The 16,305-nt window shown below is 42.4% G+C and overlaps 1 protein-coding gene across 3 annotated transcripts in view; it reads right to left on the reverse strand.

Annotated features, from left to right (window-relative positions):
* LOC109890061 (disks large homolog 5) overlaps positions 1 to 16,305 on the reverse strand; it is a 97,525-nt gene that overhangs the window by 54,813 nt on the left and 26,407 nt on the right. For 2 of the 3 annotated variants that reach the window (XM_020482024.2, XM_031823768.1), the window contains exons 2-6: positions 15,112 to 15,180; positions 8,738 to 8,912; positions 7,505 to 7,648; positions 1,157 to 1,340; positions 15 to 274 (exon numbers count right to left, since the gene is read on the reverse strand). In XM_020482024.2, the coding sequence (XP_020337613.1) occupies positions 15 to 274; positions 1,157 to 1,340; positions 7,505 to 7,648; positions 8,738 to 8,912; positions 15,112 to 15,180 (832 nt within the window). The remainder of the gene's footprint in view (positions 1 to 14; positions 275 to 1,156; positions 1,341 to 7,504; positions 7,649 to 8,737; positions 8,913 to 15,111; positions 15,181 to 16,305) is intronic. The other variant, XM_031823767.1, reaches the window with a different exon arrangement.

A 16,305-nucleotide genomic window follows, 5' to 3' on the forward strand; every position in this document is an offset into this window, starting at 1 on the left:
GTGTGTGTGTTTACCTCCTCATGGACGTAGAGCAATGTTGTTGGTAGTGTATGGCCTTGTCTCGTTGTTTCAGCAACGTGTCCATCTGTTTCTGTAGTCGTCGGTTCTCTTCCTCCGCCTGCTCCAGCCTGCTCAGGTCCGTGTTGTGATTGGCAACTTTCTCACCGTAGCGTTTGCTCAGCGAATCGTATTCCTTCCTCACTCCCTCCAGCTTGTCCATGGCTGTGTCGTACAGTTTGTTGAGAACCTCTGAGGAACCGTTCTCTCTCATCACCTGGAGGAAAGACACAGTCATCCAGCTGATGATTTTTAGAACTATACCTACATTTCATGTTCAGTTCCCGTCTGTGTGAAACTATGAATTTAACAGGTTTACGATATACAGTTGACACAAAAAAAATAGTTTAGATGCATTCCTTCAGATTGATAGTGTGTGGCAATGTTATTGTTCTAAAGCACCAAGCCACAAGGAAACATTAACAAGCCAGAATGAGCATGGATTCATTTTTACACTAGTTAATCAGCAGAGGGCGACAGTGAGGAGATGCAGAATGGATTATTCAAGACCATTAGGCTGTGTTTATACAGGCAGCCCAATTCTGATATTTTGCCCAATTAAAGGCAAAGGATCTAATAATAATTAGGCAAAATATCAAAATTGGACTGCCTGTGTAAACGCAGCCTTAGTATGGTGTAACTAACTAGGTTTCATTTTGCCGGCCTGTAAAATCACCTCTTCATCATTAAAATGCAATAACCTCCAGGCTTGCTGAACTCTGTGGTAATTAGTGTGGGAGCAGGTGAGACCCCAGGGCAGTATTGATCCAGACTACATCACAGCATGTATAGGTATGTCTGTAGCCTTACAGGAGATGGAAACCTATATGCTGCTTAGTTCAAACACCTCCCCTGACCTTACAGAACTCTGAACGATGACTAGGTACCGTGGGGTATGTGTCTACACACCATTTACATGAGCCATTGACATTGTCCTCAAACACTGCCCTTTACAGAAGCGCTCTGTATGCATCTCCAAGCAGTGTGTCTCCTGTCCACCGCAGTAGTCTACTCCCGGGATGTGTGGATGTGTGAAAGCCCGGCAGCCAAGTATAGGTCACAGCAACCTTGTGTGGTTGTGTGTGGATGTGTATAGTACCTCTTGCTGCTGCAGCCTCATGTCAGCCACCTCCTTCTGGCCTTCACTGTGCAGCCTGCGGAGCTCCTCACAGCTCTGCTTCAGGTGGTTGTGTTCCCTGACCAGCTGAGCGTGGTCTCTCCTCAACACCTCCAGCTCCTCCTTCAGCTGAGACTGGTCTCCTAACACACGGCTGTGGAGCATACTGGAGACCGAGAGGGAGAGGTCAAAACTGGGGGAGGGGAAGACACTGATGGCACATTCCTTAACACGGTCCGAATAGAATAGAGATTCTCCATGATCACATGGTAGTCAGACTAACACCAAACTGTCCTCCTGACTACAGAGTTTGGTCAGGCTGCTTGGTGTTGTAGGCACGATGGAGTCGATAATAAAAGGCAGCTCTACTGTTTTAAAGTTTGGTTCTCCTCAGTGTCTCACAAAAATCCCTCATGGACAACCACACACAGAGCTCCCGAGCGCCGCCCCCTTCCCATAACACTGTTGGATTTTCAAATCTAAACAACGTGAAGTCTCAATCCCCTTAGGAAATAAAAAAAAACATTGAAGAGAACCAATCAAAGCTCAGCCCATTATTGTGCCAATACTGCTACATAGCTGATACCGGCTGGACTGTTCATTTATCACGATACTCCACTTTGTTAACCTTTGTTTATCTGTCAGCCCCGAACACAGGCCCTGTGTGTAGTTAACCAACCCTCTCTGTCCATTCATCGCCATTTTACCTGTTGTTGTTGTTGACTTAGCTAGCTCTCCCAATCAACACCTGTGATTGCTTTATGTCTCTCTCAAATGTCAATATGCCTTGTATACTGTTGTTTAGGATAATTATCATTGTTTTAGTTTATTGCGGAGCCCCTAGTCCCACTCATCATGCCTTAGATACCTCCTTTGTCCCACCTCCCACACATGCGGTTTTCTCACCCAGTATAACCAGCATGTCCAGAGATGCAACCTCTCTTATCATCACTCAGTGCCTGGGCATACCTCCACTGTACCCACACCCCACCATACCCATCTGCACATTATGCCCTGAATCTATTCTACCACACCCCGAAATCTGCTTATTTTATTCTCTGTCCACAATGCACCAGATGACCAGTTTTGCAAGCCTTTAGCCATACCATCATCCTACTCTGTTCCTCGGGTGATGTGCAGGCTAACCTAGGCCATGTGTGTCCCTAGGCACTCTCATTTGTTGACTTCTGTAATCGAAAAAGCATTGGTTTCATGCATGTTAACATCAGAAGCCTCCTCCAGTTTGTTTTTCTCACTGCTTTAGCACACTACGCCAACCCGATGCCCTTGCCATGTCTGAATCCTGGCTTAAGAAGGCCACCAAAAATTCTGAGATTTCCATACCCAACTACAACATTTTCCGTCAAGATAGCTTGCAACGTTTTGTCATACTTTCCAGGTCTATACCAAGACTCAACAACCATAGTTTCTCAAATGACTGCCTCACCAACTACTTCGCAGATAGAGTTAAGTGTGTAAAATCGGAGGGCCTGTTGTCCGGACCTCTGGCAGTCTCTATGGGGGTACCACAGGGTTCAATTATCGGGCCGACTGTTTTCTCTGTATATATCAACGATGTCGCTCTTGCTGCGGGTAATTCCCTGATCCACCTCTACACAGACGACACCATTCTGAATACATCTGGCCCTTCTTTGAACACTGTGTTAACTAACCTCCAAACGAGCTTCAATGCCATACAACACTCCTTCCGTGGCCTCCAACTGCTGTTAAACGCTAGTAAAAACCAAATGCATGCTTTTCAGCTGCCCGCACCCATCTATAATTCTATGCTAGGTAAAGCGCTGCCTTATCTCAGCTCACTGGTCACGATAACAACACCCACCCGTAGCACGTGCTCCAGCAGGTATATCTCACTGGTCATCCCCAAAGCCAACACCTCCTTTGGCCACCTTTCCTTCCAGTTCTCTGCCACCAGTGACTGGAACGAATTGCAAAAATAGCTGAAGCTGGAGACTTACATTTCCCTCACCAACTTTAAACATCAGCTATCTGAGCAGCTAACCGATCGCTGCAGCTGTACATAGCCCATCTGTAAATAGCCCACCCAATCTTACTACCTCATCCCCAAATAGTTTTTATTTACTTTGCTGCTCTTTTGCACACCCGTATCACTACTTACACACCATCATCTGCTCATCTTTCACTCCAGTGTTAATCTGCTAAATGTGTAATTATTCTCTCCTATGGCCTATTTATTGCCATACCTCCTCATGCCATTTGCACACACTGTATATAAACTAACTTTTTTTTCTATTGTGTTGACTGTACGCTTGTTTATTCCATGTAACTCTGTTGTTGTTTCTGTCGCACTGCTTTGCTTCATCTTGGCCAGGTCGCAGTTGTAAATGAGAACTTGTTCTCAACTGGCCTACCTGGTTAAATAAAGGTGAGATAAAAATAAATAAAAACAGACGCCTGTCCTTCCCAAAACCATTTTTATTAACGGTGGACTTGAAATCGCTCGTAGGGTAACGCCTGACTCAGAGCACTCTTACAACAGCTCAGTGTGTCGTTAGATCACTGTCACTTTACACACAGAAGACCTCAGCTAGACAAAGAATGAAGATGTCTCTGTGACCGCCAAAAACGTCATAGTTGAATATAAATAGACAAACGTTTACAATGTTATAAACAAGCGAAGCAAGCAATGAAAACTGAGATAACAAAATTATATAATAGTTTGATTATTAGGCTAAAGATTGACATCACTTTCATATGTGCAATCGATAGACCTACGTAGTACAAAGCAATTAGATTGAAGCGGCTCAGATGTAACCTATCTATAAGCTAATGTATTTCCCTGTAGCCTAACCAATAACCTAAAGGTCAACATAGTCTATGGCAACGTTGCTTCACCATGCTTCATTATTTAAAATGGTAGAATATCTATAGGTCTACTTGAAGCTCAATTTCTGCCACCCAAACTTGACTTTGGCTTTATTCATTAATTCTTGCTCACAACACACACAACCTTAAAATTATAGTTCAGGATTTTGGCAATGAAGCCCTGTCTCTACTTCCCCAGAGTCAGTTGAACTCATGGATAGCATTTTTATGTCTCTGTGTCCAGTATGAAGGAAGCTAGAGGTAAATTCAACAAAAAAAAGAAACGGCCCCTTTTCAGGACCCCGTCTTTCAAAGATAATTTGTAAAAATCCAAATAACTTCACAGATCTTCATTGTAAAGGGTTTAAACACTGTTTCCCATGCTTGTGCAATGAACCATAAACAATTAATGAACATGCACCTGTGGAACGGTCGTTAAGACACTAATAGCTTACAGAGGGTAGGCAATTAAGGTCACAGTTATGAAAACTTAGTACACTACAGAGGCCTATCTACTGACTCTGAAAATTACCAAAAGAAAGATGCCCAGGGTCCATGCTCATCTGCATGAACGTGCCTTAGGCATGCTGCAAGGTGGCATGAGGACTGCAGATGTGGCCAGGGCAATAAATTGCAATGTCCGTACTGTGAGACGCCTAAGACAGCACCACAGGGAGACCGGACGGACAGCTGATCGTCCTTGCACTGGCAGACCACGTGTAATAAAACCTGCACAGGATCGGTGCATCCAAACATCACACCTGCGGGACAGGTAGAGGATGGCAACAACAACTGCCCGAGTTACACCAGGAATGCACAATCCCTCCATCAGTGCTCAGGCTGTACGCAACAGGCTGAGAGAGGCTGGACTGAGGGCTTGTAGGCCTGTTGTAAGGCAGGTCCTCACCAGACATCACCGTCACTGTCGCTGGACCAGACAAGACTGGAAAAAAGTGATCTTCACTGACGAGTCACAGTTTTGTCTCACCAGGGGTGATGGTCGGATTTGCGTTTATTGTCGAAGGAATGAGCGTTCCCCCGAGGCATGTACTCTGGAGCGGGATCGTGGAGAGAGGTTCCGTCATGGTCTTGGGAGGTGAGTCACAGCATCATCGGACTGAGCTTGTTGTCATTGCAGGCAATCTCAATGCTGTGCATGGGAAGACATCCTCCCTCATGTGATACCCTTCCTACAGGCTCATCCTGACACGACCCTCCAGCATGACAATGCCACCAGCCATACTGCTCGTTCTGTGTGTGATTTCCTGCAAGACAGGAATGTCAGTGTTCTGCCATGGCCAGCGAAGAGCCCGGATCTCAATTCCATTGAGCACATCTGGTACCCGTTTGATCAGAGGGTGAGGGCTAGGGCCATTCCCCCAAAAAATGTCCGGGAACTTGCAGGTGCCTTGGTGGAAGAGTGGGGTAACATCTCACGACAAAAACTCGAAAATCTGGTACAGTCCATGAGGAGGAGATGCACTGCAGTACTTAATGCAGCTGGTGCCCACACCAAATACTGACTGTTACTTTTGATTTTTACCCCCCCTTTGTTTAGGGACACATTATTCCATTTGTTAGTCATATGTCTGTGGAACTTGTTCAGTTCCTGTCTCAGTTGTTGAATCTTATGTTCATACAAATATTTACACATGTCAAGTTGGCTGAAAATAAACGCAGTTGACAGTGAGAGGACTTTCTTTTTTTGCTGAGTTTAGTTTCCAGAGACAGTGCTAACAAGCTTAGGTGCAAAGACTGGAAATAGTCAGGCACAGATAGCTAGCTTCCAGTCTTTGCGTTAATCTAGTTAGCAGTGGCTCACAAAATTACCCCTTACTTCCTTCATACTGGACAAAGCGACATACCACAAACTATCCCTTTAATTGCATGCACGCACACACCTTCCATGCCTGGATTTAATGCCATGGATTACCACATATAGGCTACCTATGGCAGCAGGCAGCCTAGCGGTTAGAGCGTTGGGCCAGTAACCGAAAGGTTGCTAGATGGAATACCCGAGCTGACAAGGTAAAAATCTGTCGTTCTGCCCCTGAACAGGCAGTTGTTCCTAGGCCGTCATTGTAAATAAGAATTTGTTCTTAACTGACTTGCCTTAAATAAAGCGTTAAAAATATATGATATATTTTTTTACTCTGGTAAGTGATTAAAAGCATGACAGGTACACATACTGTCAGTTGACTAAAGCATTTGGTAGGCCTATAGAACATAACTTGATAGCAATCCATTATCAATTGACTATAAATGATAGACCTGCCAACATGGACGCATTATGCGTAACAACTACACAATTCTCTGTCCATGTACGAAGGTGTGAGATCCGAGTTAAAAGTACGCAGAAATGAATAGGGCTTGATTTATTTTATTTTTTACATTTTAATAAAAAATACATCCACAGAGTAAATCTAACATCCTGATTCTCGAGCTGCAACACACAGACAGTTTGTGTCAAGGGACATGGAGTTAAATACATCATTATTCAACATAGCTGCCCGGTGTCTGCCCCTCCTGTTTGTTGTGATGTTGAGTTTGCCGACTGTCCGCTGTAGGTAAACACATGGACAAATCCCTTATCGACTACATGCGTTGTGGAAAGGTAAACACTAATTGTTTCAAGTTAACGTTTGCGAACATAATGGACATTCAGTGGGTTTTAAAGTGCCAGCAGTTCACTCGCATTTGCTAGTGAAAGACATTTAAATGCAAATACGAAAAATAACTGGTCGCATGTGCCTGAGTGTCATGGACATTTAATTCTGCATCCATTAGGTGTATTTTCCACGTAACATTACAAGGATCACGCAACCTGATAGACTAACTGTAATTACTAACTGTGATCCACGTCACAAAAAGCATTACAGAAGTATAATAAAACAAAAAGTAATATAAACATCTTGGCATGAAATGGAGTGGGGAGTTTAGGAGACTGCGCGATGAAGAATGAATGAGTGTCTGGTATTAGCTACAGAGGCAATGCTTCTATAGACTCACAAACTGAGCGCGCATGAGCGTGGGGTGGGGGGGGTACTGCTCAATTCTGAGCGGTGCTACAAGCATGAGTTGAATCTCCAATTTGCCGCAAGCGTCTGGTACTCTAAAAAGTTGAACAGGGTTGGCAGATCTACAACTCCTTAAATCAGATAATCCCCATTACATTTCAATAAAAACACACCATTAGCACATCAATGTTCTTTCAATTAGTGTAATTGCAGCACCAGGCACTTCCCCAGTCTAAGTGAGTAAAACCATGATGCCATACAACCTCTCATTATTCCCATCTAATTACAGTCTATTCAGAAACAGTAGAGGAACAGAGGATTCCTGACATTAGGCTGGGAAGTGTCGTCTAGGACCACTAAAGGTCCACCTCTACCCAGACATGACACGTCTTTCTTTCAACAACCCAGTCAGTCAGTCAACCAACCCACCCACCCACCCAATCAGTGACGTGATGGTGGTACTCACTGGTAGAAGTCAGCCTCCTTGACGGCCTCCTCACATCTCTTCAGAGTCTTGGTGTGTTGGTTCTGTAGAGTCTGGAGATCTGCCATGGCCCCCATACACTGGTTTTTCAGACGCTCGTAATCATGGCTGGCTTTGGAATTTGGCCTTTGGGGAGACGAGACAATAAGATGCTACACTACATAAGAACTACCAACTGAGACCTGGTCTACAAGGGCAGCCCAATGTCAGTTTAGATATAAGAGTTAGATAGAACCAAGGCATGCAGTTGCTTTGCATCAAAATGCAGAGGACCCAAAGGAAAATGCATCCATGAGTCAACCCAGAGCTGCAGAGCTCAGCAAACTGTATGAAGGGGTCCTAATTTGCACGCAGACTGGAATTTGATTGTCTTGTGATTGTCTTGGTACATTTGGTTAAATTCAAAGTACCTCTAATTAAAATGGTAAAATGTCATAACTGAGTCATGTCAAACTATACCTCTCTCTCCTACACTTCAAATCAACTAGGCATCCCTCCCTGTTCTGAATTGCGTTTTAAACAACCTGGTACCCGGAACTCACGAGGGCTTTCATAAACTGAACAGGATGGTTGCCTATCAATTTATGTCAACAGTACTGATCGTAAAGCCAGATGACAGGGAGGGCAAGAGACTTGATAGGACCTTAAATACACTCAGTCAGAGGCAGGGCTACTTTGCAACTTTCAGACTACTCTTCATAGATGTGTCAGCAGTTTGTTGACTAAAATCATTGGATTGTAAGCCCTTTTCCCTGAGAGCACGTCTGCCTATGAGAGATTAACTCACTATTGTGCATCCCTCTAGATTCTGTACACTGGCTTCTGGAAACAGAATGCTTCATAAAAAAAATTGTAAACATGACCAATCATAAACCTACAGGTCAATATCCTGAAAGTAATGACCGACAGAGAGAAATTATCAAAATGTTAGTGTCTATTGTAGCAGACCACGTGTGATGTAGTTCAGGTGCTTAGGGACAGCACAACAATGGCTGATTTCCTTTAATTTTATGATTAGCTAGACAGTATTCTGTCTAAATCTTGCATTTTGACTACTTGTTGCATAGAGACATTCAGTAAAGATGATCTACTCTACTTATATATAGATGTTGTATTTGACCAATTGTTGGATTAATACATTGATTTACAGAATAAAGACTATCCACTCTGCTCTTCCGTCTCCTCAGTCATGTGGTGGGTGGAGGATGTCTGTACCTGCAGTCGTCGAAGGTGGTGCCGGGTGATGCCAGGGCCAGGCGCTTGCGGAGCTCGTCCCTCTCACGGGTCACCTGGCGCAGCTGGAACAGGATGGTGTCACCAGCTGGCCGGTTGTCGTTGAGGGCTGGGGGCGGAGACGAGGCTGAGCCGTTACCGGTACCGGGGGGTGAACCTGCAACAGTGAGTATGTCACCATGGGCAAGAGCAGCTCACCGCCACCGGAATTCATGGGACAGGAAGGGGAGGGGTTGGGAGAAGATGAAATGGACGCTTGCATCATAATATCAACCAAACACAGAAATACCTAAGGTTATAAAGAAACATTTTATAAGCGCAGTCCTTCATATTGGAAGAACACTAGAGTTCAGTGAGAATTGATTGGATAACCTCTAACTTGAAGTGATTCTTGATCTGATTCTTCTCCTGTGTCTCATTCTGCGTAAAATAGGGTTATACCACAGGCCATAGGTCTACCACATCTGACTTGAGTTAAACAGGTTATTTACATAAACAAGAATTAGACTTGCAAGTTGACATTAATGTATTATTCAGGTGAAGGCTGAGATAAATCCCAAGTTAGGAATTCAGCTAACAAACAGGAAAGAGTAACCTCACTTGAACCTCATGCAACTTTGTCAACTTCCACTAGACTGGCCTAATACTGTATTAATGTTGGATATGAGTGCAATGTTCCTCAAACTCAGTTATCACCACCAGCAGACTGGGACAGAAAATTATGATTAAATGCAACACAGCAAGTCTGGACTATGACAAAACAAACAAACAAACATACCTAAAGTGGTTGAGGCCTTGTCCTTGACATTCTCAACCAATTCACTATCAAAGAACTGCTTTAGCACAGCATATTCTGATATGAAATTCCTCTAATATTTTCCATGAAAATATCCAAAATTTCCAAGAATAGCTTCAGATCCACAAGGCAACAATGCTGGTAATCTCAGACAGCAACATACTAGAGATAATATTTATATCTGATAAAACATATTTCCGGTACTTTTTGTCTGGCTGGCTTATGCAGAGGAGTCTCTGGGGCACTTTTATCGCGTTGCATTAAGCAACAGATTTGTGTAGTCGTACAAAAAGACAATTTAAAAGGTAAATTGAAGAAGTAGAAAATAAAAAGATTAATAGTCTACATTGAAATTAATAATTTCCCCTGTTCCCTTAGCTACGATTATGACATTTGTTCTAGAGGTCGACCGATTATGATTTTTCAATGCCGATACCAATTATTGGAGGACCAAAAAAAGCCAATACCGATTAATCAGCCGATTTTTAAAATGTATTTGTAATAATGATTTAATATTTAAGAATCATTTAACTTAATATAATACATAAATAAAATCAATTTAGCCTCAAATAAATAATGAAATGTGTTCAATTTGGTTTAAATAATGCAAAAACAAAGTGTTGGAGAAGGAAGTAAAAGGGCAATATGTGCCATGTAAGGAAGCTAACGTTTAAGTTCTAGGTTGTAGTTATTATAGGACTCTCTCTCTCTCTCTCTATACCATTTGTATTTCACATACCTTTGACATTTGGATGTTCTTATAGGCACTTTAGTATTGCCAGTGTAACAGTATAGCTTCCGTCCCCTTCCTCGCCCCTATCTGGGCTCGAACCAGGAACACATCGACAACAGCCACCCTCGAAGCATCGTTACCCATCGCTCCACAAAAGCCGCGGCCCTTGCAGAGCAAGGGGAACAACTACTCCAAGTCTCAGAGTGAGTGACGTCGCCAATTGAAAACGCTATTAGCGCGCACCTCGCTAACTAGCTAGCCATCTCACATCGGTTACACCAGCCTAATCTCGGGAGTTGATAGGCTTGAAGTCGTAAAAGGCTCAATGCTTGAAGCATTTTGAAGAGCTGCTGGCAAAATGCACGAAAGTGCTGTTTGAATGAATGCGTACAAGCCTGCTGCTGCCTACCATCGCTCAGTCAGACTGCTCTATCAAATATCCAATCATAGATTTAATTACAACACAATAACACACAGCAATACGATCCTTAGGTCATTAATATGGTTGAATCCGGAAACTATCATTTCGAAAACAAGACGTTTATTCTTTCAGTGAAATACGGAACCGTTTCGTATTTTATCTAACGGGTGGCATCCATAGGTTTAAATATTCCTGTTACATTGCACAACCTTCAATATTATGTAATAATTACGTAAAATTCTGGCAAATCAGTTCGCAACGAGCCAGGCGGCCCAAACTGTTGCATATATAATTGCACCTGGTTAATATTGCCTGCTAACTTGGATTTCTTTTAGCTAAATATGCAGGTTTAAAAATATATACTTCTGTGTATTGATTTTAAGAAAGGCATTGGTTTTTATGGTTAGGTACAGTCGTGCAACAATAGTGCTTTTTTCGCAAATTCACTTTTGTTAAATCATCCCCCGGTTGGCGAAGTTGGCTGCCTTTGTTAGGAAGAAATAGTCTTCACACAGTTCGCAACAAGCCAGGCGGCCCAAACTGCTGCATATACTCTGACTCTGTTGCAAGAGAAGTGACACAATTTCCCTAGTTAAAATAAATTCATGTTAGCAGGCAATATTAACTAAATATGCAGGTTTAAAAATATATAGTTGTGTATTGATTTTAAGAAAGGCATTGATGTTTATGGTTAGGCACACGTTGGAGCCACGACAGTCCTTTTTCGCGAATGCGTACCGCATCGATTATAGGACACGCTAGAAAAACTAGTAATATCATCAACCATGTGAAGTTATAACTAGTGAGTATGATTGATTGAATGATTGTTTTTCATAAGATAAGTTTAATGCTAGCTAGCAACTTACCTTGGCTTCTTACTGCATTTGCATAACAGGCAGGCTCCTCGTGGAGTGCAATGTAATACGGCCAAATCGGTGTCCAAAAATACCGATTTCAGATTGTTATGAAAACTCTAAAATCGGCCCTAATTAATCGGTCAACCTCTAATTTGTTCCATCCTTTTATTGACCTACAGATCAAGAAAAAAGCTAGTTTTTTCTACTAAGCTGCTGTAGGCCAATAGTCTATCCTAATACTTTCAAATATCCCTTTTCTTTGCATCTCTTCCTTGTGAAAACCTATAGGTGAAACACCTGGATCTTCTAAACATGACTACGGTGTGATACAGGACGTGTTTAGTTAGCCTACCAAGGGCTGTTACGATGACTGTATTACCGCCAAACCGGCGGTCACAAGTTATGACTGCGGTCAAATTCCACATAACCGTTTAGTCACGGTAACTAGGCTTCTCCAAGCTCTGATGCTGCTGCTGGTCATGAGTAGCCTACTAACTGTGGTAACTGTCTGGTACTTGGCACTCTATTGTCCCTCTAATCAATGCAAATATAGTTGAAAATCTAAATCAAACAGTTCACGAGAACCATGAGCTCATGTTGCGCAACATTTTAATAGGTTATGCAATTGCGTGAGAAAAGTGATTTCCTCCATTAAAAAGAGGATCCAACAGCCTTCTATAGGCTATGCCTACTATATTTATCTCTCAACTGTCCTAATATTAAGCACATTGTTTACCTTTACAGCAGGAGTATAGCCTACATGGCTGGCATGACAATAAACCACACGGGGAAAAGCGTCCTCCATTCGCTATTTAAGTGCAGGTGCATGATAAATGGTCCATTCTAAATCAAAACAAATGTCACACATATATTATTTAATATATGTAAAGACAAGATTAAATCCAGAATAGTCTGATGGGTGACAATATTAGACTATCACTTGTGAGCGCTGCATTGTCGCTTGTGAATGATGTAAGGCAAGACAGTCGGTGTAGAGCCTAACTGGCATACATAGTCGGCGCGTGAGTTTCAACTTTGGGGAAGACAATTTTTACCATAAAAATGCACCTTTATAATAAAGGATTACATTAATAAATCACATTTGCGCTCACTTTTGAGAACTTCATTTTGGAACATTCGCGCTTACAGCCTACTGCCGTGAGCACATTGCTGCACTTATAATGTGAAGAAATAGCCTAATAGTTCATCAACATTTTAAGCTAAACGTTCTGATCTGTTGCATCAGCCTCATTGCTTTTAAAATGTTTGATGCGAGTGGTTGTATTAATTTTGGATCTATCGCATCTCACAACTGTCCCAAAGCATGTTTGGAATATTTATTTATTGCACAGAAGGACAAGTTAACCAATAGAATGTCAACTTTTGCACTATGGGGCATAGTAGAATGACATAGGCTAGTACTTTTGCTGTTTGTTAGGCTTACTCACCTTGTTGGTTGATGAAAATTAGGCTAAATGTGGACAGTTCTGCTAAACATCTTCAATATGCGCCTCAGAATTTGATAAGAGGGAAGTGCAGTTGCATCCCCAATGTGTCAGTCTTCACTTGTAGTCTACTTCTAGCTGAGATGCCTGTGAGAAGGAACCAATCACGTGACAGGCATTGGCTAATAAGAATTGAGATATCTGAGAGAGCCATGTGAATGAGGTGCTTCGGAGCACGGCAGCTCAGAGAAGGGAATTATAATATTCAGCCCAAAAGCAAAACGGCCACTGGCCGTAAAAAGTCATGTTTTTTTTTTTAAATAGGCATTACGGCCACACAAGGGGAATGCCGCCGTGAAATTTGAGGCATGGTGAGAATATTATCAAGTGCTTGTCAAATTGTGAATGAGAGACTGATGAAGTGTGTACAGCCTGCACTGCCTTCCATGCTACTTTTTTCAAATCATCATTAAGAGTCGCATCATGCAGCCTTAGAATGCATAAAAAATCGAAACATATAGCCCAACGTTGCATAGATAACCTTAAATTGAGCATATAGGAGGACATGTTTCTTTGTTAACCGCTCAACACAGAATAGCTGCATGTCCGCACTCCCTCGGAAACCATTTGTAGAAAATATATTTTTTATTTTATTTGGCTATGTTCAATTGTATTCTTCATACTATAAAATAATGCCACGGAATACTAAGCAAACCTTGTCTGCTAAATGAACTAGTGTAGCCCACAAGCCATATGGCGTAGCCAGAACAAGACAACTTAGAGTATGATATTTTGTTCTTCTGAAATAGACAATAATTTCTTTATATCATGTCTCTTTAGACCGGTCGAAAATAAATGTATTGTGATGGTGTAGGCTATATTAAATGGATTTATTGTAGATGTTTCAAAAAGTTCTGTATCAGTGGCTTCTAGACTATGTGTGGAAGCAAGGAGATTCAAAACATGTTTATGTCAATTACTGGTCAATTACCATGAGACTGGCAGTTATTTGCCTGACAATCACCGGCTGACAAAATATCATAACCGCCACAGCACTAACACAGAACCCAAACCGGCTGCGCGCGTGTGCGCTATCGTACATAAATGTATTTTGTCCCCCTACACCAAATGTGATCACGACACAGGTTAAAATATCAAGTCAAACTCTGAACCATTGAAATTAATTTGGGGACAGGTCGAAAAGCTTTTAACATGTATGGCAATTTAGCTTGTTAGCTTGCACTTGTTAGCTAATTTGTCCTATTTAGCTATCTTGCAGTTGCTAGCTAATTTGTCCTGGGATATAAACATTGAGTTGTTATTTTACCTGAAATGCACAAGGTCCTCTACTCTGACAATTAATCCCCACATAAAACGGCCAACCGAATCGTTTCTAGTCATCTCTCCTCCTTCCAGGCTTTTTCATCTTTGAAATTATATGGTGATCGCATATAAACCTTCATAGTATTACCACGACGACCAATGAAGAGATGGCACGTGGGTACCTGCTTCTATAAACCAATGACGAGATGGGAGAGGCAGGACTTTCAGCATCAGAAATAGAAATGAGTTCTATTTTAGCCCTTGGCATCGCAAACGCTCGTTGGCACGCGCGAGCAGTGTGGGTGCAATATTTGAATAACATGGATTTCTACATTTATTTTGCGACGCTCACGCACGCGACGTGTCTGGTCAGCATGTAAGCCTACACCACACCTTTCACAGAAGACCCCTCTACGTCCCTTCACCCTCTCTATTTTAGTTTACAGCTCCTTCCCACTCATCCCAGAACAGAGGCAGGCCTGTCAGGGAGGCCGACACACAGAGACAGGCCCATCTCTCTCTACCTCCCTCACTTCCCAGAACAGAAACAGAAGGAGGAGCGGGCCAGACAAAGAGACAGATGGACAGGCAGGCAGAGCCACACAGGCAGGAACTCGGAGGATTATGTGCCATCCTTGGCATCAGGTTGGGCCTTTAAGGGTTTACGTAACACCCAGTGATGCTGAGTCATTTGGACCCCTGTCAAGCTCTGGCACCAAGTGAGTGTTAAGAAGGAAGCATGGTGAATACACACAGAAAATGTTGTAGGCCCAATACTTACCAACACTGCTTAGGGAGCTGCTACTCTCAGAGTCTGAGGGCATGGTGGAGAGAACACTGTATGTAGAGCCTGCAGAGACAGTGATGAGGTGGAGAAGAGAGTAATCAGTAACCAGTCAAAAAGAAGACCCCGAAATCAGGTGTTTTACATTGACGTCGTTCTTGAAACAAATGGTTTGGTTCGTCAATCGATGAATTAGTATTGTAAAGTTAGCTTCATAACCCAATACAAATATGCATGAAAAAAAATTGACAAATATATATTCTCCTGTACTTATGATTTTAACTCCTCTTTATTCATGTCCCCTCTCGCTCTCCATGCAACTAGTACAATGCTTTGATGTACATTTCCTGTATGGCCCTGCTAGTCAAGCAGTGTCACAGTTAGTCAAGCAGCACATGGAGACAGCACTCAGGACTATGATGCCATATTTGCATAGTGCTACACACTTCTAAAGGCTTCTTTCTGCATGCTTCCCAGCAAAAACAGTTCCAAAAAAGGTAATGCATATATTATGACGTTGTTGTTTGTTTTGGACTTAGGTAAGGGTTTTTTCGCCTGTTCGGCACAACATTTTCTCAAGGCAAGCCAAAGTCGGTAACTGAAGTCCACTCCCCTTTGTTGGTGATTTGTCAACAGTAGGGATTCTTCAATAAAGACTGTCGTCACTCAACGAGAGACGATTCGTTTTCAAGCACATTCTTTCCATTGAGAAATACTTAACCAAACATCTTAGATGTAAAATTGCATGATTAAGAGCTCCTTGACAAAATGCTGAAACTAATGACTGATTTGAGTTCTTAGATTCATTTTGACTATTTTTTTTGTAGTTCATACTGGCAACGGTATCTCAAAATGGACAAACAGTACTATTGCCGCTTTATTCTTGTTTTTCAAGTGATGGTCTTTTAAGGGAGTATGCGAGCACACTAGTTTGGTTCGCCTAGCCGACCTGAATCATGCCGACTCCTTTACACCCAAGGGAGATTTCATTTGATCTTTATATGTTTTAGTCGTTTAGCAGACTCTTATCTAGAACGACTTACAGTAGCAATTAGGGTTAAGTGCCTTGCTCAAGGGCACAGACAGATTTTACCTAGTCGGCTTGGAGATTTGAACCAGTGACCTTTCGGTTACTGGCCCAATGCTTTTAACCACTAGGCTACCTTTTCATGTAGAGGAATCCATAGAGGG

Source organism: Oncorhynchus kisutch, linkage group LG4, assembly GCF_002021735.2.
Source record: "Oncorhynchus kisutch isolate 150728-3 linkage group LG4, Okis_V2, whole genome shotgun sequence".
Lineage (NCBI taxonomy): Eukaryota > Metazoa > Chordata > Actinopteri > Salmoniformes > Salmonidae > Oncorhynchus > Oncorhynchus kisutch.